The sequence below is a fragment of the Amblyomma mixtum genome, chromosome 5, assembly GCF_055824585.1.
Source record: "Amblyomma mixtum isolate Tamu chromosome 5, ASM5582458v1, whole genome shotgun sequence".
NCBI lineage: Eukaryota > Metazoa > Arthropoda > Arachnida > Ixodida > Ixodidae > Amblyomma > Amblyomma mixtum.
In genome coordinates, this window is record NC_143016.1 from 4,132,124 (window position 1) to 4,155,454 (window position 23,331).

The 23,331-nt window shown below is 46.4% G+C and overlaps 1 protein-coding gene across 2 annotated transcripts; it reads left to right on the forward strand.

The window, feature by feature from the left end:
- The first annotated feature begins 122 nt into the window (after positions 1–122).
- Positions 123–22,215, forward strand: p23 (cytosolic prostaglandin E synthase). Of its 2 annotated transcripts, none has more exons than XM_089543108.1 (5): positions 123–245; positions 2,673–2,853; positions 3,864–4,106; positions 6,322–6,349; positions 22,046–22,215. In XM_089543108.1, the coding sequence occupies exons 1-5, from the start codon at positions 220–222 to the stop codon at positions 22,198–22,200; spliced, it is 633 nt and encodes a 210-aa protein (XP_089399234.1). In that variant the 5' UTR covers positions 123–219; the 3' UTR covers positions 22,201–22,215. The 2 variants fall into 2 exon arrangements, with proteins under 2 accessions (XP_089399234.1, XP_089399235.1); XM_089543109.1 differs by lacking the exon at positions 22,046–22,215 and adding an exon at positions 9,367–9,506.
- Positions 22,216–23,331: the final 1,116 nt, after the last annotated feature.

Consider the following 23,331-nt stretch of genomic DNA (forward strand, 5'->3'; position numbering starts at 1 on the left):
GCACAAAATATCTTTGTTAGTACCTTAAATGAAAACAAATTCTAAATTAAAATAGTAAATTATAATTTTTTGTTTTATTATGGGTTTTTGTTTAATTTTGTTCAAAGTAATAAGAAACTATCTTTCTGCGGAGTTATTAACGTGAAAGTGCGCGAGAGACGCGAGTTGCGCGAGTCCTATCAGTCTGCGAGGGCGCAGCAGCACCGGTGTGAGCTAAAGATGACAGGCGAGGCCGCAACAACACCGTGAGTATGAATGAACACGCGGCGAGCAGATTTATGCGTGTTGGCTTACTGAGATCAGGGCTACTAGTTTTTCTTTTTTCTGGAAAAACATGAGCGAGATGCGGCGAAAGTTGCGGTCAAGTATCGTGGCTCCACCTGCGCGTTTGTTCGAGAAGGTTCGCGCTCCGTTAGCCGCCCATGGGGCTAGGCCTAGTCGGTCTTTTATTGGCAATTTTTCGCGATTATGTGATTCTTCGTTGTGTGGTCACCTGGGCGAAGTGGTTAATTTTATTAGACTCGCTGACAGGCGCTGCTGAGCGGAGTTCTCTTTTGAGCTGCAGTGTAAGAGCACCCGGTGCACCTACGCGGCTGAAGCCGGCGGCGTGACTCGCGTGAGCCAAGCGTTTTTGAGGTAAAAAACAGTGTCGGCTGTGTCGATTGCGGTTCGGCTACACCGCGTCACGCCTGCACCAAGCCGCTGCTACCGCAGCTACATCCGCAGTGACAAAACTACTGTGCAGCAGACTGTGGCAGGGAAAACAGGCGCGTCTGTCTGTCGTTTGCCAAGCCACAGCGCATCCAACGCACCTAGTATGCTGCCATTTTTATGCTCGTCATATTACCGCCGTGCGTCGACTCATGCAGTACACCGTTTACCCTGTCGCCAGAAATAAGGCGATTGTTCGCTCGGACACCAGAGACTGTCGAATTGCTGTTTTTTAAACACTGACGTTGAAGCGGACGGGAGCATCCTATCAAATGCTCGGCAGTATCGGTTGGTCAGTGCCAACAACTGCTTTTAAGTCATAATCGTTCTCATTTGCGCTATCAGTGGCCTTGGTAGCGTTTGATGACTGCTCATTTATTGATTAGAAAACACTCGGAAGTTTGTACTTTGTCAGCTTTTGTCGGCTTCATACTCCATGGTGGGATGGTTCTCTCTTCGTCCGCTACCTGATAAGCATGCAAGTAGCACACGGATCTCTTGAATTCCTGCAGTGGGTTGCTCTTGGTGTTATTTTAAGTCGACTTTAAAGTATTAGACAAGTCATTTTGTTGGGAATAGGTTTTGCGAATAATTTCATTTTTGTGTAGTGTAGTAAAACGCCGAGGTGGGGGCAGAGCCCGTGACTCACACTTCTCGTGACTTCTTCTGTGTGTGCTCTCTTTGGGGAGATTATCTTTTTCCCCTGCTGCGGCTTTCCTCTTCAACTTGCGCACACTTGGGTTGACAAGCAGTATGCTCTGCTAAGAGAACGCTGTGCTGTCCTCTGGCATGGAGGGCTGAACCAGCCAATCTGTGAAGCCGCTCCCACTGATGAGCCGTTATTTCCAAACCTGCTGAGCGAAAACCCTCCTTTTGCGCCTCAAGGTGGACCCAGAACTTGAAGTACAACAGTACTGAATTAGCCTACGATTAGGCTTCGATATGCCTCATAGCTGGCGTCGCTTTGGTTCGTTAAACCCCCATAAATAAACAATGTACTGACATTGCAGTGGTGGCAGACAACAAGTTATGCATTGGACTTGTGTCACGTGTAAGCCATTCATAGTATAAGAATGCAACCATTGCAATCATTTCATAGTCCTTTGGCCGACCAATTCTAAATACAAGTGCAGTAAGGGGCGTACTCAAAAGCATTTGATATAGCAGAAGCATGATTTTTTTTTGTATTCGTTATTGTTTGCTATGCGACGTTCTGATCACCACGGTGTTCTTTCCAGCAACTCTAGTAACATGGTGCAGTTCCAAGTGGAAACCTTTAGGTTTCTTTTGGTTTCGGCTCTATTAACCTACTGACTTTTTTCTGTGCAAAGGTAACTAACAAATTTCCTCTGACCTGCACCTCTGTTGGACTGCGCCATGTAATTAGCACAGATTCTGCAGCACCACATCTGGAGGATGAAGGCACTGGTTCATGAGTGGTCTATTCTGGCTTTTCACAGTCGAAAGTGCTAGCACCTGTACAGCACTGCAGGTAATAATAGGTAGTGTTGCAGTGTACTGTTTTGACTTGCAGGTGAAAGTGTTTTTCTTTAATTGCCTTTACTTTTGTCAGCATTCCAAGCAATGAGAAGGAGCCATTGTTTCTGTGGCTGCAGTGGTGATCTAAATGCAGAGACCGGGCTTCATAGTAGCTGTGTTCCACCAGTTCTGTTCAGAACAACTTTCCCGCTGCATGTTTGGTGTGTGCAGAGCAAAAGCAAAGCTCTCTTCGCTCTAGAGCAAGCATATTCCGATGGTGCTGGTGGGTTGGCAGATGACTCGCTGAAAACCCCACCAATAGCTCTTGCTGCCCCTGTTAACTCGGCTACGTGCTCCAATGTTAACTTTATAAGTGGGCGACAGTGTACAGTTACTTTGACTCTGGTGCGCAATTTTACGGATGCAGCACTGTGGGGGATTGGATAGAAACTGACTGAAGTGTTTTTTTTTTCTTCTTCCAGTCTCCCCGTTCCCCCTGTATTGTGGGCACAGCGCAAGAATGTAGTCTACATCAAAGTGGCCCTGGAGGATTGCAAAAACCCCACTATCAACCTTTCCGCAGACTCCTTACACTTCAAAGGGACAGGGGGAGTAGATTCCAAGCCACACGAAGTGACGCTTAGGTTTCTGCACCCCATCAAGGTGAGGAATGCTAAAAGCAGGTGCTGGGGTGTTCTGTTGTTTGGCCTTTTCTACTTGCTCAGAGCTACATACACTGGATGCAAGGGGGCAGTATATTACTGGCTAACCCACTGGGAATATGATGGTAGTAGTGAGTGCCAAATGTTTGTAGCCACAATAAGGTTATTGCAGACTTTTCACTTGTCAAATTCCAGTACATGGAGTGCTTGGTGCCAGTGCATTGTCTCCTGATAGTGTGCGAAATTTCACTTTTGCCTTCAAAAAACGCACAGAAATTGCCTTGAAAATTCAAGACTTCATCATTATATTGATACTTGTGAACCACCATGAGAATATTGTGTGGAGCTAAGGCCCCCGCATGACACTGTGCACTAATAGAAAGCTTTAGAAAAGGGACTCCGTCTTAAGAGGCCCAATTCGCTCTGTATGTGACAGCCTTGCAATATGTGTGTGTGAAAAGTAGTGTATGTGCAGGTATCTCTCTCAAAAAAAATTTTTCATCTACAATTGTATTTGTCTGCATTTAAAAAAAGGAGTAATAGATAATGAAAAGCAATGTATTACGGCAAATGTAATAATTCGTGGCCTCTTCTTTTTTAGCTAGAAACAGCAGTGTGTTTGAAAAATGCGTACGATACTTTCTCGCGAAATCCAGAAGGAATTTGAAGCGGTGGTCATAGCATACCTACTTGCAAGGTTGCTTTGTGCTAATCATTCTGATGCAGTTTAAATAAAGTCCTATTCCTCTTTTGCGCACAGGAAACTGGTGGATTTGTCTGGGCAGTTCCTTGAAACATCACCTGTTTGCTGGGCAGAGGATGTGTGTGGCATTAATAGCGGCCCATACTCATGCATGCACAATGCGATTGCTGAGCTCGTATCAGTGGAGAGTGCTACTCCAGCAATGAAATTGCACATATAGGCGGTCTTCATTTTGGTGAAGTGATGGGATCAGCTGTATGGCAGTGGTGATGGTGCCAATTGTAAGGGGTTTTATTATTTTCTGACAGCCCGAAGAGAGCAAGTATGTGGTGCGGCCGCGGGGCACAGAGTTTGTGCTGGCCAAGGCAGAAGAGGGTCCCTTCTGGAAGCGGCTGCTGAAGGACGAAGTGAAGCACCACTGGCTCAAGGTGGACTTCAACAAGTGGGTCGACGAGGATGACTCGGGAGATGAGCTGGGCCCCGGTGGAGGGGATTTCGAGGAGATGATGCGCTCCATGGGTGGCCTGGGTGACGATGACGCACCTGACATGGTACGTTCGTTTCTTTGGCCTCCAACCCCTACTTTGGCTTGCTGATTTAAGGGGGGACACTGGTCTTAGATCTAATTTCCTTATTTACACTCCAATACAATACTAATGGAACTGGATCACCTTGTTAGTTCTTTATGCTGATTTCAAATATGGTGTTTCTTTTCCTAATAAATTAGTTTGTAATTTAACTAATTTTAATTATTCATTGATTACTACCTTGGTGCAAAAAAAATGGCTCAATAAAAAATCATTTTTAATGCATGGCTACATTGGCTGAAGAGTAAAGAGTGCAATAATCAAAGCAGTTTTTTCATTTTACCCCAATTAATAATTTTGCAGCACTTGGAATAGCGACTGTCAAGGTGTGAATATCATGCATAGATGAACTTTGCATAATTGTTAATTTTTGAACTGTGAAGGATTGTGCTTTGTTTATTGTAAGCACTGCCTTCAGCTTCCCTTACTAAATAGAATGACATCTTTATCTGTTCTATATGTCTAGGTGTCTGCATACTAAGACAGCCGGGTGTCCAAAATTTTTATGCCATTAAATCCATTAATCTGCTCCTGCTCAAATTCAGCCCACACAGTGATGTAAATTTAATATTATGGGCGAAGTACTGATTTTCAGCAGGAAAGAAAAATTGGTGCAGTTGGAGGATAATAGCTGGAAATTCGAAAAGTGCAATTTTTAGAAAATCAATTTTAGTCATTTTATGGTGACAAAGACCAGTGTCCCCCTTAATAGAAAGATGACACAAACAGTGTGTGTTGACCCTTCCTTGTCCTGTTTCTATGTGCAGTTTTATTTATTTATTTTATTTTTTCTGTGTTCTCATTTCACCAACTAGCCTAACTATAAAATAAAATAGGCTTGGGAGATATGCCAGAAACCATTGTGGATGGGTGCTGTTGGATTCTTCCTCATTCTAGCAAAATTACTCGATTGCTTCTGCAGGGTTATCGCACATTGCCTGTTATCCTGGTAAAAATTTTTTTGTAGCCTTTACTTCTAAGACATCTTTGTCTCGCTTCAGTCAATAAGGTGCTCCCTTTTGAATTATCATCGAATGATTCTTTCTTAATTTGTCTTTTTTCATGTTCTCTTCAGGTTCAGAATCTGCTTTTTTTGTTATTAATATTAAGGGCAAACAAAAGTCTTTTATGCCAGAAAGTGTCAAAGAATTGATTTTTGGAAATGGCAATTTTAAAATCTGAGGTTTTCGATTGTGTTTATGAAGTATTTTCATTCTGTGAATCAGCATTTATGCTGTAATTCTGGTTTAAGAGGCACTAGTGACCTTAATTTGCGCACCAACTTGACGCAAAAAAGGTGTTTTTCAAATAAATACAGCGCCTTTTCCATGGCAATGAATGACTCAGTCTTGATCTCATTTGAAAGACTGATTTCTGGTCTGCAATTTCCCCTGCGCTTCTGCTGCTTTTCATGTATTGGCTTAGACAAAAAAAAAAATGCAGTCCCATAAAAGGGTTGCATTGTGCACCTTTGTTCGTTACTGAATACATGTGACTAAGAGGTGCTCTCTAATTGGCGGACATTCGCACACTTTTTTTCGGCTAGGCGCATACAAGGTGCAGCGCACTGCACACAAGGTGCCATTTTGTGACTAGAGCGTTGGTGGTAGAAGTTTCAAAACACTTGCAGCCACAGCCAAAATATTGTATGAAGCACAAGTTCAGCAAAAAAATGAAGGAAATCACTCGTAGGCAATTGTCTCATGGTGCAAGAAAGTATAGATGACATGCCTGTTGCTGTGCTGTGCACAGGTGTTGCTGAGAATGAGATAGGCCTAAGAGGAATTGACGCTGATGGCAGTATTTGCTCGACAGTGGTGTATATGGAAGTTTTGTACCTGTCCTACACTTGGCCTTGTTGCAAAATGGAAAGTTCTGACAGAATCAGTGTTAAGGGCAGGTTAGGTTAACTGGCACCCTGATAACAGTTTACCTTATACTATAGTTGGGTGATAAGGTCACATTCAGAGGATGTTTAGGCTGTGCAGATGGCGGTGATGGCAACAATCATGTGACACCGAATGATACAGTATCAGATCGCAGCCTTTCTCAATGGGCCCAGACTCGTGGTGTCGTCGCAATGAGGCAGAGGCCAGTGTAATCCTGTTGTGCTTCTATTAGGATGTGGGCCATGGTTACCGTTGGGCTAATAGGTTTTCTTTACCTGTTTTCTTTTCAGGAGCCAACTGGAGACAGTGATGATGAAGGTGAGTGCTGACTTCTGTGTTCTGCAGTTGTGTAGCTGCTTTGTTTCCTGCGACATTGCAATTGTGCTCTTGCATTTTTTTGATGGGATTTTTTTTTTTCCTATGTAATGTTATGAATTGGAATCTTTTATGACTAGATTATGGTTACATTTCATTTGGAGTTTTTAAAATATACTAGCTTATTACTCAAATTGCACATGCACAGTATGGTAATGTTAAATTGCCCCCACACTCTCCCACCCACCCTAGTGAGGTACAGCTTTGGCACTGCTTTTGATCATTGATCCATGCACACAGAAAATGCGTGGAGCAGATGCTTAAAGGGACTATGCAATAAATTAAGTCACTTGTAAATGTTTTCAATACTTAGAAATGATGCTAAGAAGCATTCACACCAAGTATGAGTCTTTGGAACTGAGCCGGCAATTTACTGTGAATTTTTAAAAACCGCGTTTTTTAAAATTTGCGGGCTGATTGGTGTCTTTGTAGTAATCGATTTTGAAACTAAAATCTTGAAAATAGGCGTCACTAGCCTCGTGACGTCGGCAGGCCACCACACGCTGTCATTCGCTGGAGTCACGGCAGCCACGACGTCACGGGCACGCTTCTGGTAGCCGTAAAAATCGTCTGCTCGGGCAAGCGCGAGCCAGGGCATTGCCTTCACGCATGTGTTTTCAATTTACCTCTGCCACCCCTTTCTGTCGGGAGTTCGGGAGCCACTCGCAGTGCCTTTGTCGCAGTGACAAGCAAAGAAATCCGACGCGCGCCACAATCCAGAAGGCGATGAGAGATCGGAGAGACGTTGCTGACCCTGCTGTTGGGGTGCTGGGTCTGGGTGCGACAACCGAAAGTCGCAAACCGAACGTCAGCGAATGATGTATTCATGGGCGGGGCCCAGTCCCAGAGCTGTGTTCTTTATTTTTTTCCTGGTGCTCAGCACCAGGAACTTCGTTGTTATTGATGCTAGCTCAAAAATTCTTGCGCTGGGGTGACGAGTGATGGAATGCCTGTCACTCGTCTGGTTTACATAATCTCAATTAATTTATTGCACAGTCCCTTTAAATTGCAACCCATTTTGGGCCAACATTTTTCCAAGAATCCATAATGGTTAGTACCAGGACATTTGAAACTTGGTGGCTACTGGTCAGAAGCAGTCAATTCAAAAGCAATAAATGAAACTCTTTGCCACTTGCAAGTTTTACGTTTCAGAAGCTGTGCGCTCAGGTACCCTGGGTTTTTTTTACTGATAGTCAAGGGGGTCTATATTTACGCCTTTTTTCATTGTCTGGCTCCTGCTGGGATAGTAAGCACCGGCAGGAAGAAGGTGCAAATGTGCAGCAAACTGTTGCATATGACAGCATTACTGTTATCTGCTGAGAAATGACGATGCAGCACGAGCTCAATGTGTAATCATGCCGCAGCGATGTATGCTGCTTCCTGTAAGCCTGAGCTTGGCTGGAAGCAGTTGCATGTTTAATAGGGCCATCTGATGAGAGTTAAACATGAAGTTGCATGTCACTTACGTGTAGCGGGATTGTTTTTTTAACTGAGGAGGGAATGCTGTGCCACGTTTCTAGGGAATCATTGTGCCTGCGTCGCTTTGCCTCTGTCAGCAGAATGAACGTTTGTATCTGCTTTCTCTGGCACGAAGCTTCTGCCTAGGACTGACCGTCACTCAAGGGGGTTTATCATTGCTCAAGTGGTTTATGCTCTACTGCTGCTTGTCAGCAGTATATCATTTAAGTGTACAATGTGCCTGGGGCTAACTGCATGCTCCAAGGAGAACGAAAAGGCTTGTGCTTCCAACAGCGGCTGCGCTTGCGCCATTTTGCTTGATCGGACAGTGGCACGGGGCACAGAAAACGACAGCAGCTGCAGCAGGTGAATCAGCCTGTTACGGGAGCTGCGTCCTCCAATTGGTTTACGCTTATATGAACCAATATCTGGCAGGTACAACAGGCAGTTTCTGACTTAGAGGGGAACTGGGAGCGTGTGGCCACCACACTTTTAGAACTGTCACCAAAAGCTAGTGAGAATGGATGGCACTAGGCACATGCGCGGAAAGAGCAGCCTGCCGTGCTTTCTACAGTCTAGCACGATTTGAAGGTTATCCTGTTTGTTTTGGTTAAATCTGACCAATCATTTTTTTTTCCTGGTGTGACAGTCGCTTAATCTGTGATAAAAGTGACTATTGCAGGATTGAGGCATCATTGGCAGACTATGCTAATATATATTTTTCAGCCTTCTTGCCAAAATAATCTGCTTTAGAACAGTTCAGCCAGAGTAGGTTAGGCCTGTAGTATTTACCTTCAAAATTGCATTAAGAGTGTACAGATTTGCCACCACATTTGTGTCTCCTGCCGCAGTGCCTCAATATGGCTTTGCCTGGTGATACGGAGGACGAGGTGTCAAATCCCGGTTGTGTGCTCTGCGATGTCAGTGCACGTTAGAACCCAAATGGCCAACACAATCCAGACCCCTTGACGGTGGCATGCCTAAAGCCTGCATGCAGGTTCGGGACGTAAAACCCCACATGCCATCATACCCACTACTCCCTACATGCCTTGTGCTGACTCCCTTCCGTACCGTGCCACCATGCGTGATTAGAGAATTTTGTGCGGCGGAGAGCAGCTGCAGTCAGCCCGAAGTCTTGTCCCGGAAGTAATGCCTTCCTCTTAGCGCCTGCCGGTGTGCCGCTTCTGGCCCGTGCACCCTTATTTGGCAGGTACAGATCTGGGCTCTATGCGCATGCAGAGGCCACCTTCGGCATACATGTGGGCGCGTACTCCTCTGTAGTGTTCATGCAGTCTGGGCTCAAGAGGCTCGCAGGCACTTGACCAGTGGACAGTACCTTCGCCTCCTTTACCCTTTCCCTTTGCACGCTTGCTTGGACAAGGCCGCCATGATGTCTGGGAAACAGCGTAAACAGTTGTTGCTGTGGAGGGAAATATTTTTCATCTCTGGATGGAAGTGTTTGTGTCCCATGGCAAGTGTGTGTGTGGCCTCTGTCTGTGCAGAGATCCCTGACTTGGAGAGCAGCGGCAACAAGGAGTGAGACCTCTGCCTCGTCGTTCGACTCCCGCGTGTACAGACAGCGCCAAGCTCCCCTTTCATTTCGTTTTGCTACGGCCCACCAATAAAGGCACCACATCTCCGCTCTCTGAAACAAGAGTCCATCTCTTGCTGGCACCGTAGGGCAGCCGGGGCGACACTGGTTGTGTTAATTTACGTGGAGTGAATTTCATCCGTGAGCATGAAGTGGTGGCACGTTGCTTCCCAGCTGTTGATGCGAGAGCTGTTCGCTTCACGCCTTCGTTCACTCGCTGGGTGTTGTAGCAAAGATGCATCGGCATTCGGCAGGTCATTTCATCCACTACACAGAGTTGCATTGGATCCAGGCCTCCTTTTGACATCAAGCCCATCTGGCCACTTATTGCCACCATGTAGGCATGAGCACGGAAGCAGCAAATCGTTATGTGCATTTTTTTTTTTTTTGAGCAGTATATGCTAGACACTGGCTTGACTATATGTGGGACTAAGCATTGAAGACAAGAAACGCAGTGGACCTTATCCTGTGTTATGATAACCAGTGAAATGTTTGTTTCTTGTGCATCCTGGTCATTACGTTACATTATATATGGGGTATGAGGCATGTCCAGAAGCTGTGTGTGGGCATAGACGCACACCATAGTTTGAGTGCTGGATCAATTTCTGCTATCAGGGGTTCGCGTTCGCACTGACATCGCGTAGCACTTGAGATTTGTGGTACATTAAGATGCCATGACCTCGATCGGTATGTACAGTCAAAACCTCAGCAGCTCCCTGCTGCCGTGATTATGGCGGCGTTCTGCTCCTCGTTGGCAGAAGCAGGAGTGATCGCTGGAGGAATTGAGTATGAAGTGCCATGCAGTTACCCAAGTCCTCTTGAACCCTCGAACCGTAGCAGCTGCAAGCCATCGTCGACGCAAAACCAGGCACAAGCTTCTCTAAAAGGTGTAATGTTCCGTCTTCCGCGGCGGTTCAGCGGCTCTTGTACATTTGCCTTCATCCGTGACCCTCTGGCTCCTGGATTTGTGCTGTGGTCACTTTTTTTTTTTAGTGCGCTTACATTACTGCACGGGGTTAAACCCAGCCAAGAATATTGTGGCGTCCCTGACCTCTAGGGTGCAGAAATAAAATATTGCCGCGACTGTGTTCCGTACCCGCAGCGGCCCGAGAAGATCAGCTTAGCTGGCCACTGCACGAGAGCACTATGCTGTCTTCATCCATCTGCGGTGCTAACAGATCAGATCAGTTTAACGTGCGTCTAAATATTGTCGCGAGGCGTGTCTGCATGAGCCAATCATACTAAACACCTTCTTTCGCACATCGACTGTGTGTAACTGCGTTCAAACCCCACCATTTTTTTTTATCAGTCCTCGGGCAAGTTCTTGTGTAGTTTGCTGCTTTCGCGAGTTCGTTCGGTGAGCTGTGTGTCGCAAGCGTTAAATACGCATTTGCATTGTTCGCAACCAGAGAAAGTTATTCCAACATGCGGTTTGTAGACATGCCTGTCCCCCCCCCCCCCCTTTTTTTTTTTTAGAGCCCAGAATTTGGGCACCCCTTTTTGGCTTGCGCGTCGTCAGCGTAACCGGTAGAGCTTGGCAAAGCGAAAAGTACTGCGAAGGATGGTAAGGGTGAAAGGATCTCAATAAATTAGTGGTATGCCTAGGATGTCTGATACCACTTCACAAATATCCTCCGGCAAGTTTTTTTTTTATTACCGAGTTTTGTACAGCTTACACTGGCTAGAGTACTGACCCGTGGAGAGGCTGCACAACACCGGGTTCAGAAATGAGTAGTTTGCAAGCGATGCCTAATGGCGGCTTGGCTGTTTAAAGATGTATCCTGTGTGAAGATGTTTAAAGATGTCCTAATGCATGCGCTTTCGAGAAGCGACTTCTCTAGTCCACGTAACTCGTCGAAATAGCCTAAATTTTTTGGGCCACAGCGCCGAGGGTAACCGCGTTTTCGAAATTCTAATAACTGATATGGATATTGCGCTGGGCTGCGTGTGCAGTCCTCTCAAGAATTGGGGACCCTGACAGTTAGAAAAGGGAACTATTCAGAATTGGTTAACCAACCTACTAGTTTACAATGCTGTGCCGACAAAACTGTCTTCTAACTCAAAGAGCCTATTTTTATAGGACTATAGACACCAAAGTTTTGCTTGCGTGTGTGCTTTCAAACGATGTGTTGGACATTGGTATACATTGAGCACCGCGTGGTATTCGGTTTGAACTGCCGTACCGACACCCTCTCTATTTTGCTGAAGTATTGAGAGGGTGTTGGCCGGGTGGCTGTGACGTGTAGTTGATGTTCACTTCACGCGGGGAATAAAAAAAAAAATCAGCTGTATAATTGCTGACACGTTTTTTTGTTATTACAGGTCCCGAAGAAGGCTGGCGTAAGTGTTGTAGTGAATTAAAACTACGTATCAGCGATTATGTTAGTGTCTTTCTAGTGCATCAAGCGACCTAAGCACCACCTACACGTCACAGCCGTTGTTCGGTTGATGAAACTGAAACAGCACGAGAAAAAAATTCAGTGATAAATTATTTGGCGGTCGTAGGCGAATACCGCGCGGTAATCCATGTATTATAATGTCTAACGAACACATCATTGGAAAGAAGAAAACACGTAATAAAATTAGGTGTCTGTAGTCCTTTAAAAAATGTGTGAAGTCTTGGGTGAGTCCTGTATAACGGTTGCGGTGGCCAGAACAGATTTATTTTTTCTCGCAACAGATGTTACTAGGAAAATAGTAAGGTATTTCTTGAATAAGCTTACCGTCTTTGAGCCTTCGTTCGAGGCCTTCGCTTTCGTCATAAAGTCCTTCAAAAGCTATTGAAGGACATGATAGGCGCTAATCCCGCCTGTATATTTACCCACCACCACACACCTGTACAGCAGTGCGGTGCAACCCTTGCCCGGTTGCGGCGTCATCTGGGTGGTGAAAACGTTTATTGATGATTCTTGGGTCTTATGATTACAGCGTATACTGGTGGGTCGGCTCGATATCGTGTAGAGTGGTAGGGAGCTTGTGGTTCTCAACGACCCTTAGAGCCAGCCCGCCAGCTGCTTTTGTGCAGCCGGGTCCGAACTGAACACAGCGGAATCTCCCATCGCTCTGTGTCGATGAGTAGCCATTCGGAGGGTGGCTGGAGCTCGGAGCAAATGTAGAGATTATGATGAAAGTCTGCTCTGGGTGCTCCACAGAGGGTGCATTCAGAAGATAAAACGCCGGGGTAGACAAGGGCAAGGTGAGCTGGGGATTGCAAGGTATATAGGATCGGAGTGGCGCCAGGTAACCTGTTTGAGTTTAGAGAGGGATTTGTGGGGAGGGGGCGATACTGGAGCCGAGAAATTTAGTTATTGGTAACCAGGCGTTTTCGTGCACTGCCTGGGTCTGTAGCTTCATGGCCCTACTCGGTTGACGTGCGCTCGAGCTGAAATGTGCATGGGCTGCTTCATTCCCAGGGCTGCCCGCATGAGCAGGTACCCATAGGAGTTGAATAGAATTTTGAAAGCAGGTGTGCGAATCCGTGCCTCTGACAAAATTCCGGATTGCTGTTTTTGAATCCCTAAAGATTAGTGTGGAAGTTCACTCCTACCTTCCTCCCTTTCGATATATGTGAGACAGATACTGCGCCATTTCCTTTCCTCAAAAACCAATTTATTATTTATTTATTATTTAAGTGGTTGAGGAGATTGCCAAGGCCTCTAGTGAGGATGTAACTTTGGTCGAACCAGAAACTATAGGATGGAGTGTGTTGGAAACCACGCTGAAGGCATAGGCTTGATGATTGGCATATTCTACGGCATCCACATAGACCGCATTGGTATTTTCGTGATAGTATTTGTGCAACGCCATGGCTCTGGCTTCTCGGCGAGCTGGATGGTGGACCGGATCGACGTGGATGATAGGCGTTCGAGTTATTCTGTACGATGGGCTTTGATAAGCTCATCTAGGGTGTTGTGAACCCCCATAGGCTTGCCTGATTAGTGCATTTATTTTTCTTCCTCCACCTTGGAAAGAAACAAGCATGAAAGGGAGTATACGACTCGATTTATTCGAAGCCTTGCATAAGGCGGCGGAGGTCGTGTTCCCGCATACCTCGGAGACGGTTCGTAATTCGTCGAATCTGTCTCATGGTCTGGTTGGTGAGCTCAGTAATGGTGGCAGTATTCTACGATTGTTATGAATTATGATGCCCAGTACACGCACCTTATCGACCTCGGGAACTTGTTGATCCTCGATTTTGACTTTAATATTGGGCGGAGGACCCATGTCTGTTCGGAACCTTGGAGGTTGTAAGAGCAGTAGTCGGTGAGCCGACGAGGCCCACCGCCGCGGCATGCGTCGGAACGATGTCCGCCCCAGCCTGGAGGGTTTCTTCCATTTGACCGACATAACCAATGGATGTCCAAAGCGTAATGTCGTTCGCGTAGAATGAGTGGGAGAAATGGGGGATAATTGTGAGGGCTTTCGCCATGGGAATGAGTGTAATGGTTAAAGGCGATGGAGAGAGGACTTAGCCCTGAGGTGTACCTCTGCTGCCCAGTTGGAAGGTTGGTGAGGAGAGTGAACCGCGGTCGGTTTCGGGGAAGGCCGCTTCGTAGGAGTGCGTGTGTTCCCCTACGACAGAGCGTCCCTAATGGCCGAATGGTGAACGTTGTCAAAGGCCTTTCTGAGATCGAGAGCCAAGATGGCCGTGCTGCGCTTAGGGTTCCCGGGGTGTGGTGCTTCTTCCGAGAGCTTAACATTACGTCTTGGGTGGAGAGATGGCTGAGGAATCCAGTCATAGAGTTGGGGAATAGGTCTTGTTCGTGCATGTGTTCCTGCAAGCGGCCCAGGACCACATGTTTGAAAAGTTTTCCTAAGCAGGAGGTCATAGAGAGATCGATCGGAGGTGCTACTGTATAAAGGATTATCTGTCACATGGATGTCAGTATGCGCAATAAAGCGGGCACGCATCGGACCATGTTAATGTCTGGAATTCCCTAGAGAACGGTGTTAGCACCTATCTTATTTCTCCTTTGCATCAGCGACCTGGAGATAAATCTTAGTGAAACATTCCTAATGTTCGTAGGCAACTGCATTATTTACAAAGAAATTAAGTCCCATGATGACCAAGTCACTTTAAGCACTTGGTCAAATAACAAAATGGTGTTGGGAGTGGCAAATGCCGTTGAATATCCAGAAATCAGATTTTATGACTGTATCAAGAAAAAAGAAACCGCCCGTTTACCCGCGTGAAGTTGAAATCAGATCTTTAAAAGCAGTTCAAGAATACAAATATTCCGGAGTTGTGATCTCTTCTGATTTGAAACACGCGCAATGTTCCCTTGTCCATCCTGTAGTTGAGTACAACATCCTATGTTGGTTGCCGTGCACATAGCAGTGCATAAATAAGTTAGAAAGCATTCAGCAGAAAGCAGCCAGATTTATTTCTAACAAATATCGATGTAATGACTCTCCGAATGAATTGCTATACAAAGCAAGTCTGACCACTATTAATAACCGCGCCCGAATCTCGCGCCTCAAGTTCGTCTTTCTCTTAAACGTTCCACTAAAAATAACAGCCGCGCGTTACTTAGTTCCTTCGACTAAAATGAATACCAGAACAAAACATTCATTGCGTTTAGTGGACTGTAAGTTTCTTACTGACACCTTTCGTTATTAATTTTTCCCGCAAGCGATTAGGGAATGGAATATTTTACCTGAGAATGTTGTTATCTGAATCTCTGAACAGTTTTCTTTCTAACCTGTCACAATTGTTTATTTGAACCATTACACTCCAGCGTAATTACACAATTACAGCATTACACTCACTCGTTAAGAGATCTTATTTTATATGCTGCACACACATTATATTATAATAACATTACAACATGTGTTTTCCGGAGGTATCTTTCCATGCTAATTTTTTTTCGGGTAAACTAAATTTTTGCAAATGTTTTTTACGCGTTTAAAAGCATCACACTGTAACGTAATCTGCATCAGCCTCGAAAGAGCCTAGCTGTATGTTCAAAACTAAAATAAATTAAATGAAAATGAAATCACTGACTCTCGAACTACCTGTCGCTTCTGAATAAATTGAGAGATGTTAAGTCACTTTAGTTCTTTCCCACAATACAAACACATTAACCTTGCCTTTGACGCATGATGGCCTTAGTTGCCTACGTGCCACAAACCCCAACACAACACACGCATATCTACTATCGCGCATCGCATACTACATCGCACCCATCACATCCCGCAGACCCGCCTCTTTTTAGCCTTTCCCGGGCGCGGCCATTTTGCACCGACTGGCGCGCCGCGGTGCGTGCGTCTCTTTGGGGGCTGCGGCAGTTCCGCGGCCGCGCGTGCATATAGCCGCGCTTCGGGCGCTTAAAAAACATTGTCGAGCATACTTCCGCTGCGTGGCTGTGTTGCAGGAAGTATTTAAGTTATCACAGCGATAACATTGACGCGTTTTAATGACATTTAGTTTGACATTCAGGCTAATTGTGCCGGCGCTTAGAACGCGCTCGTGCTTATATCGAATTCCGTCTTGGTGCTCCACCGCAAAGAAACTTTTTGTTCAATATCAAGCATTAGGTGTGCGGCTAGCATGCAATTCCAATTCCCATGCACTCTTATTCCTTCCTGCCGGCCGGCCATAAAGGCCCCCCCTCCCCCTTCCACAAACAGGGCTTTCTTGTCGCCGCGCCAGTTTATCAACAAATTACCGCTGTGAGCTCAACTGAGTCGCAGCGCCAACAGAAAACAAATTTTGTCATGGTTTATGCAACCTGGTGCATAAAAACGTACTTTCGCTTAATTTATCGAAGCTTGAATAGATATGACCTGCTGATCCAGCTTTCACTAATTCTGAGGTCCGAAGTCGCGTTATTTTATTCAGGAGCTCTCGCCGCGTGTGAGAGCGTTGCGTAGCCATTTGGCTAAGTGTGGAAATGTAATGAAATCGCGCATATTTTTCTATGAATAAGGTAGATACCGCACTGCTGCGGTGGCTCAGTGGTTACGGCTCTCGGCTCCGGCCCAAAAGACGCGGGTTCGATCCCGGCCGCGGTGGCCGAATTTCGATGGAGGCGAAATTCTAGAGGCCCGTGTACTGTGCGATGTCAGTGCACGTTAAAGAACCCCAGGTGGTCGAAATTTCCGGAGTCCTTCACTACGGCGTCCCTCATAGCCTGAGTCGCTTTGGGACGTAAAACCTTAATAAATCAAACCAAACTAAGGTAGATACCAACAGCAGAAAGATACTATAGATAAACCTTTGCCCCCAGATACCTCTGACATGCGTGCGGAAAAAGCAGCTGAAATCGGTAGCGGTCGTGCTTACAATCCTGTGCATGAAATGTGTTTAATGGGAACAAGAGCAAGCTCAGCGCAAGGATGCCGAACACGTACTGGTGATCGAAAACACGCGCTCCGTCGGGACAACCTTCAGTCTGCAGCACTCCTATCCAGTTACTACTCCACTGAGTCAAATCAATAGATCTACATTCTGATGCATTAAATTATCATAGATGATATCGCACGTAAAAGGCGACAACAAACGACACGACAGAGCAGAAATCTGCTTAGAAGTGCCGGTTCCAGCCCGTACACTACCTGGTCGACTACCCTCAGATGTCACGTTAACGAGTAACTGCGCACAAGATAACCGCAGTACTGTCTGGAAGAGGGAAAATGCGAGTAGTGACGCACAGCACACACCCTCATAGGTTATCTGATGGAGCACAGCAACGGCAGAAGCGAACACGTAAACATGCGTTCTACGCGCGGCGCCGGAGCGACCCGCAGTCCCTCGGGCCGCGCGCGCCGACAGATGGCGACTGGTGTCGAGAGTAGGAGCGCGCCCGCAGCCTGCGTGCGAGGGTAAAAAAATATGTCTCTTCCTGGCAATGTGCGCGTTCATACGAAAGTCCAAGGACGTCATCCGGGCGCCAGTGGAAGGCCATCCCAAACCAGAAGAGCAAGAAGCCATCCCTTTCGCCTATTCGCACATACTCCAACATTACCAATTGTACTGCAGATCATGCTCACCACCTCACAACAATTTCCGTCGAAACGAGACGGCCTTGTAACGCCAACTCCAGACTATAGTAGCCGCAATACACGTACGTTTCAAATATAGCCTCCTGTATAGGCTACTTGTTATGGCTTGATGACCGATTTTATCGAATGCTCCCTTGAGGTCGGTTGCCATAATGATTCCTTCATTCGCTCCGGAAATGCGATCGAGGATGTCCTCTTTGAGATGCAGCATGATGTCCTGGGTTGACAGGTGCTTCCTGATCTGAACATCGTGTTGGGGAGTATTTTTGAGCCTGTAATTTACTATTTTCTCGAACAATTTCCCTAGACATGTGTCAGTGGAGTGGGCCGGTATTTTATGTTTGGGGTTTTGCCCGGCATTGGGATTGATAATCTCTGCGTGTTTCCATTCAGACGGGAGTGCCCCTCAGTCACAAAGCTCGTTTAGGATTTGGGTCATCTCTATCTTCTGGTCGTTTCCTGGTGATCACAATACAAGAAGAAGAGAAGAAAACCGAAGTGCAAATCAGAAAGGCGTGCAAAATCGCTCTCGCTGTACCAGCATCCGCCCCAAACGAAGAGTGGCTATGGGCGTTTTCGCGATGTTTAAGCAACGCAGAGGCTCTCCTGTTTTTCCAAAAAAACAAGCCACAAAAATCAAGTATCAGAAGACAGGTGCTACAAAAACTAGGGTACGAGGCCTGGTCACCAGGGAAATCAGAGGAACGCTGCAATCTTAGCAACGCCTAAAGAACAGAGTTTAGGGTACTACCTGTTCCAAAAAACATGGATACAAAACACCATCAAGGAAGAAGACAGGCCCGCAAGAAAGCAATAGAGAAGAACGTAGTCGAGGTGGAGTAGGCCATACTCTTCACAGACGCTGGAAAATGCAGAGGCAACTTTGCCACAGTAGCAACGGTTGTGGATAAGAAAGGCAAAAAAATCAACAATTCGGACTGACCAAATTCAAGTAGCAGAAGTCGCACTAGCATACAGAGGCAAACCGCATTTGCATAGAAACAACAATCATCTTTGACTCCTACCCTGCGTGCAGAGCCTTCCAGGAAGGGGAAGTTAGTAGACAAGCCTGCCGGATGTAAATAAGTGGCAAGGACATCTCTAGAAGACCCATAGTTTTATGGGCAGCAGCATACATGGGCTTGGCAGGGAATGATGCCGCAGACTGGGCCACTCGAGGCTGCGCACACCGACAGGTCCTGGGCTTGTCTACGGGGGGATTACATATACTGGGTGTTTCACGTAACATGCACCAAGGATTAAAAGAAAAGTGGCTCACCGGAGCTGGGCGAAACGAAAGACATTGTTTTCTGTCGTGTGGCCCTCCTCAAAAAAAAGTATTTTTTAAATTCCGATTAATTAGTTCACTAAGATTAATTATGCAAATTTGCTATTATTCATTTTAGGGTCACGTGCGTTCTCTTAAGTTGCAGAGAGAGTTAAGAAAGAACCGATCCAGTTTTTGGCAGCAACGTATCTCTTACGAGGTCCTTTTTTTTTTGGCGCTTAAAGAAAGCCCGCGAATTATAAACAAAAAAAGTCACGCGGCTGCTCTCATGCGCTACCATATTCCAGCGCTTCCAACCGCGTTTTGAGCGAACGAAATGTGCGCGCTGACCGTGTCCAAGTGAACGGCCACCGCTCAGTTCGACGGTCTGAATAAAGATTAAAAAAAAAAAGCGGAGGCTACCTTGAAATGCGCGACTCCACTGCTTTCCCTTCCTTTTTTGTTTTGCCTATGCAATGGGTCAATAGAAGCTCTGTTTAAACTGGCTGTCAATGGCCTGCTTCTCAATTATCACGCATCACGGCGCGCGCATTCCATGTTCACGAAGAATGTGCTGACGCACTATCAAGGCAGTGCTGATCAAGAGCGGCGTCGGCCGCTTACCTCGAGTCGGTAGGCACGCACGCTTCGTTCACTCAAGTGCGCAATCACGTGTTTTTTTTTTTTTTCATATTTCGCGGGCTTTCTTTAATTGTTGGGAAAAAAGGACCACGTAAAAGATATGTTGCTACGAAAAACTGGATCCGTTGTTTGTAACCTCCTCCAGAGCTTAATGACACGCACGCGACCCTAAAGCGAATATTTAAAATCTTGCTAAGTGGAATTTTAGAAAATACCCAGCAGCGCCACATGACGGGAAATAATATGCATTTGTTTTCAACCAGCTCTGGGGCACCACTTTTTTTTTAATCCTTGGTTCAAGTTACGTGAAACGCCCTGGATACTTTTGACTAGAGAGGTGAAAACTAGCGCCGCCCGACAAAATACTCATTGGGGCCCCCTTAACAGGATACCATGCAATTTGGCCAGAAAAAACTACAGAGAATGTTTACTACATTTGAGTCAGTGCATGCGAAAGCACGGATTTCTGCATCGTAGATGACGACGATGAGCGGGCAGTGCCAGCAGTGCGCGGGACGGAACCCTGGCCTATCCCCCGTCCTGGGTATGTGCCATGCACCAAGGCAACAACAACAACGGAGCGCTCGCGCTGCGAACAGACAGCGGACTATTTTGCTCGGGGATGGTACCCATCGGATACCACGCAGTCTGGGCATGTAGCAAAGCAAACCCAGATATTGAGCAAAACAGCAGGAGCCCCAAGCTGTTGGAGGCGGTACTGGCGAGCTGGGACCCATTGACCCAATTTTAGCTGGTATAGAGGGCCTGGCGGGCTGAAAATGTCCTTGGATACCCGGACTTGGGAGAACCACCCCTTTGAACGGAAAAGATCAATAAAATTTCTCTCTCTCTCTCTCTCTCTGTCAACTCGTGAAAATCCCCTTAAGGTCAAATTTTGAACCAAAAATTACCTGAAGAAGGGGAAAATCCCCCAAAATAAGCTCTAATAGAAATTATAGAGACCGAACTGTTAGATAAGATGGGATGAAATGGGTGTGCTCTTAATTTTGATTCCTGCTGCATGATAACGGATGATTTTTTTTTTTTTTTTTGCTGCGGCGCTATAGTCCGAACGCCAGCTATAGCTTTTTTCAGTGTTTTCGCAGGACAGTCTTTGTCTACCAGAAGTAGCGTATTGTGGTCTTCTTTCATGTCTCGCGTATGCATACGCTTCACGAAACCTTCCTCTAATTCAAACCGTGATGTGAAATTTTTCTTTCCGTTTTTCGGCAATGGTGTCTCTTCGTTCGTTATGTCTGAGTCCTTTCTGCGTTTCAACCCGCCATGATGGCTTTTGCGTTCGAGGCTGCGAAGTCCAAGGTCGCGGGATCGAATCCGCGCTGCGCACTTTCAATGATTGTTCGATGGTAGCTGTGTGCTGTGCACTGTCAGTGCACGTTGAAGAACCCCACGTGGTGGAAAACATTACAGAACCCTTTACTACGTTGTCCTTCCCGTCCTTCCCCACATGAATTCGGCACCATTGCACCGTTGAGCACCGTTTCTGATTCGCATAAAGCGTAGAAAGCTGGGCAAGTTTTTTTTTTTTTTTGTTCTAGCTGTTTGCCGTTAGGCATTACGAAAAAAAGAAAGTTATAAGAAGGAGTGTAAACAAGCCTCGCTTAAAAAGTGGCAAAAGTTCGCGATAAAGCGATTATCATGAGCTAGTTGGTTGCTAGTACAAATGTGAGACGTTCGAGCGGCTAAAAAAGACACGGATCAAGGTAGAGGAGACAGGACGAATGCCGGACTTCAACTGAGGTTTATTTCACAAACAGGTATGGGCGCAAATAGATAGTAATCCGCGACCAGATAGAAATCCATTATCAAACAAATGCAGAAGGCACGAGAGCCATGCCACTCATGTTTGCAACATCGGCGCGCCTTATATCTATCGCCTGCCTGGTTGAACCAACACGTTTGCCTCGAGGTAATCTATTTCTTTTTTGCGTAGCGCCACAGTATAGGGCTGCTGACGCAGTTTTCTTTGTCATTGAATATACTGAAAGGTTCAAAAATTTATCGGCTCTTTTTAGCCTTAAACTTGTGCATCACACTTGTCCTTTCCAAAAACGCCTTGCATGCTGGTCTGTGTGAGCAACGGCGAATGTGGTCAGCTAGGTGACCTCCGCCAGTTAACGAATGAGCTGTCCGGCAATGCTCTAGCAAGCGTTCGTTAATGCAGCGTCCCGTCTGTACGATGTACCGTCTGCCACACGCGAGGGGATGCTGTACACCACACCAGCTTCACATTCAACGAGAGGTTTGGTGTGCTTAATTTTGCACATAGGCCTCTCTGGCATTTTGAAGATTTCAGCATACTCAATGACAAAGAAAACTGCGTCAGCAGCCCTTCTGTGGCGCTACGCAAAAAAAGAAATAGATTACCTCGAGGCAAACGTGTTGGTACAGCCCAGTAGGCTATAGACAGAAGGTGCGCCGGTGTAGCAAATATGAGTGGCATGGCACTCGTGCCTTCTGCATTTGTTTAATAATGGATTTCTATCCGGTCGCGGATTACTATCTCTTTGCGCCCCCTTTGTACATAATGCCTGTTTGTGGAATAAACCTCAGTTGAAGTCCGGCGTTCGTCCTGTCTTCTCTACCTTCGTACGTGTCTTTCTTAGCCGCTGGAATGTCTCACCATTGTCTAATTCGCAATCCCCTGTAATTGCAGGAAACGACAATCTCGTCGTTGAACAGGCGGCAGCTCTGCAGTCCAAGAAGCCTTTTGATCGACAAGGTGGCGGCTGTTGCGAGCTTCGACCATCATCGCCGAAGAAGATGAAAGACAGCCTCGCGATCAAAAATTGGCGGCACCTGCAGACTTAAATGCTGATGCAAGCTTCTCTTCAGAGGTACTATCAGCAAGAAATGAAATGCGAACAAGACAACTGAGACACGAACAGGAAAATGAGGAGTTCCTAACCAGGGTACGCTCAATATTAGCTCAGGTTACAACAAATTCGAAGGCGCGAAGACTCTTCGCAAGAAGTGTTATCAACCTCCCGTGTATTTCCTCTCCAGGAGCTAATGCGTTGGTGTTTTGTGCTGCAACCTCAGGTTTCTTGTTCGCGTTTCATGCGTTGCTGATAGTACATCGTTTAACATCGTTTCTACTTCGCACCCCTCTGCAATCTCGGGTGAGTGAACTTCCCAAGAAGCACAGCTAGTAATCGACCCAGTATTGGAAATGGATGTTTTTCACTCTGGTCCACTGTAGGACCGGCATTTGCCAATACGTTTCAAATATTGAGCCGATTAGCTGTTTCCAATTCAGTTAATGATATCTCTTGTATTTTCCAAGCACTGCTTTCGAACGAAGTGTGACTGTGATTGTCTCATCCCTAGTAGCACAGATTGCTGCTGGAACATTGCAGCAATGTTACCTATTTAGGCTGCATTAACGTGTCCTCCTTTGGCAATATCAAGACAACATACGTGAAAAACATGGCTGCTGCATTTCCCACGATGTTGTGTCCACATATGTACAACATTGCTGCAACGTCGCCACAATGTTTCTGTTGTGTCCCCTTATTGCTTTTGTGTGTGTGCGCCCCTAACGACCACCCGCATCCTCCTCCTAACGACCACTTGCCCCTCGTCACACGCTGTCGCCAGATGCCCCCCCACGGTGCGCCCCCGCACCCTCCTCCTGTTCTGGGAAGCCACTCCCTCCCGTGGACGCTTCTCCGCTCCCTCCTTTCTTCGGGCGGCCAGTTCGGCTCCTGCCTCGGTCGACGCTGGTCGCACCCTCATCGGCTTTAAATAAACGAAGTCTTAAAGTACCGTGTGCGTCTTTCGCTGCATTCAACACAGCGACCGGACACGACAGTGGCGACGAGAAAGTGGATTCGACCCGCGCTACGCAACGCTATTGACAAGCCATGGCTACGCGAGGGTTTCCCAATCAGATACCAGAATTCAACGGCTCATCGTGGTCATCGTGGGTTGGACGCCTTC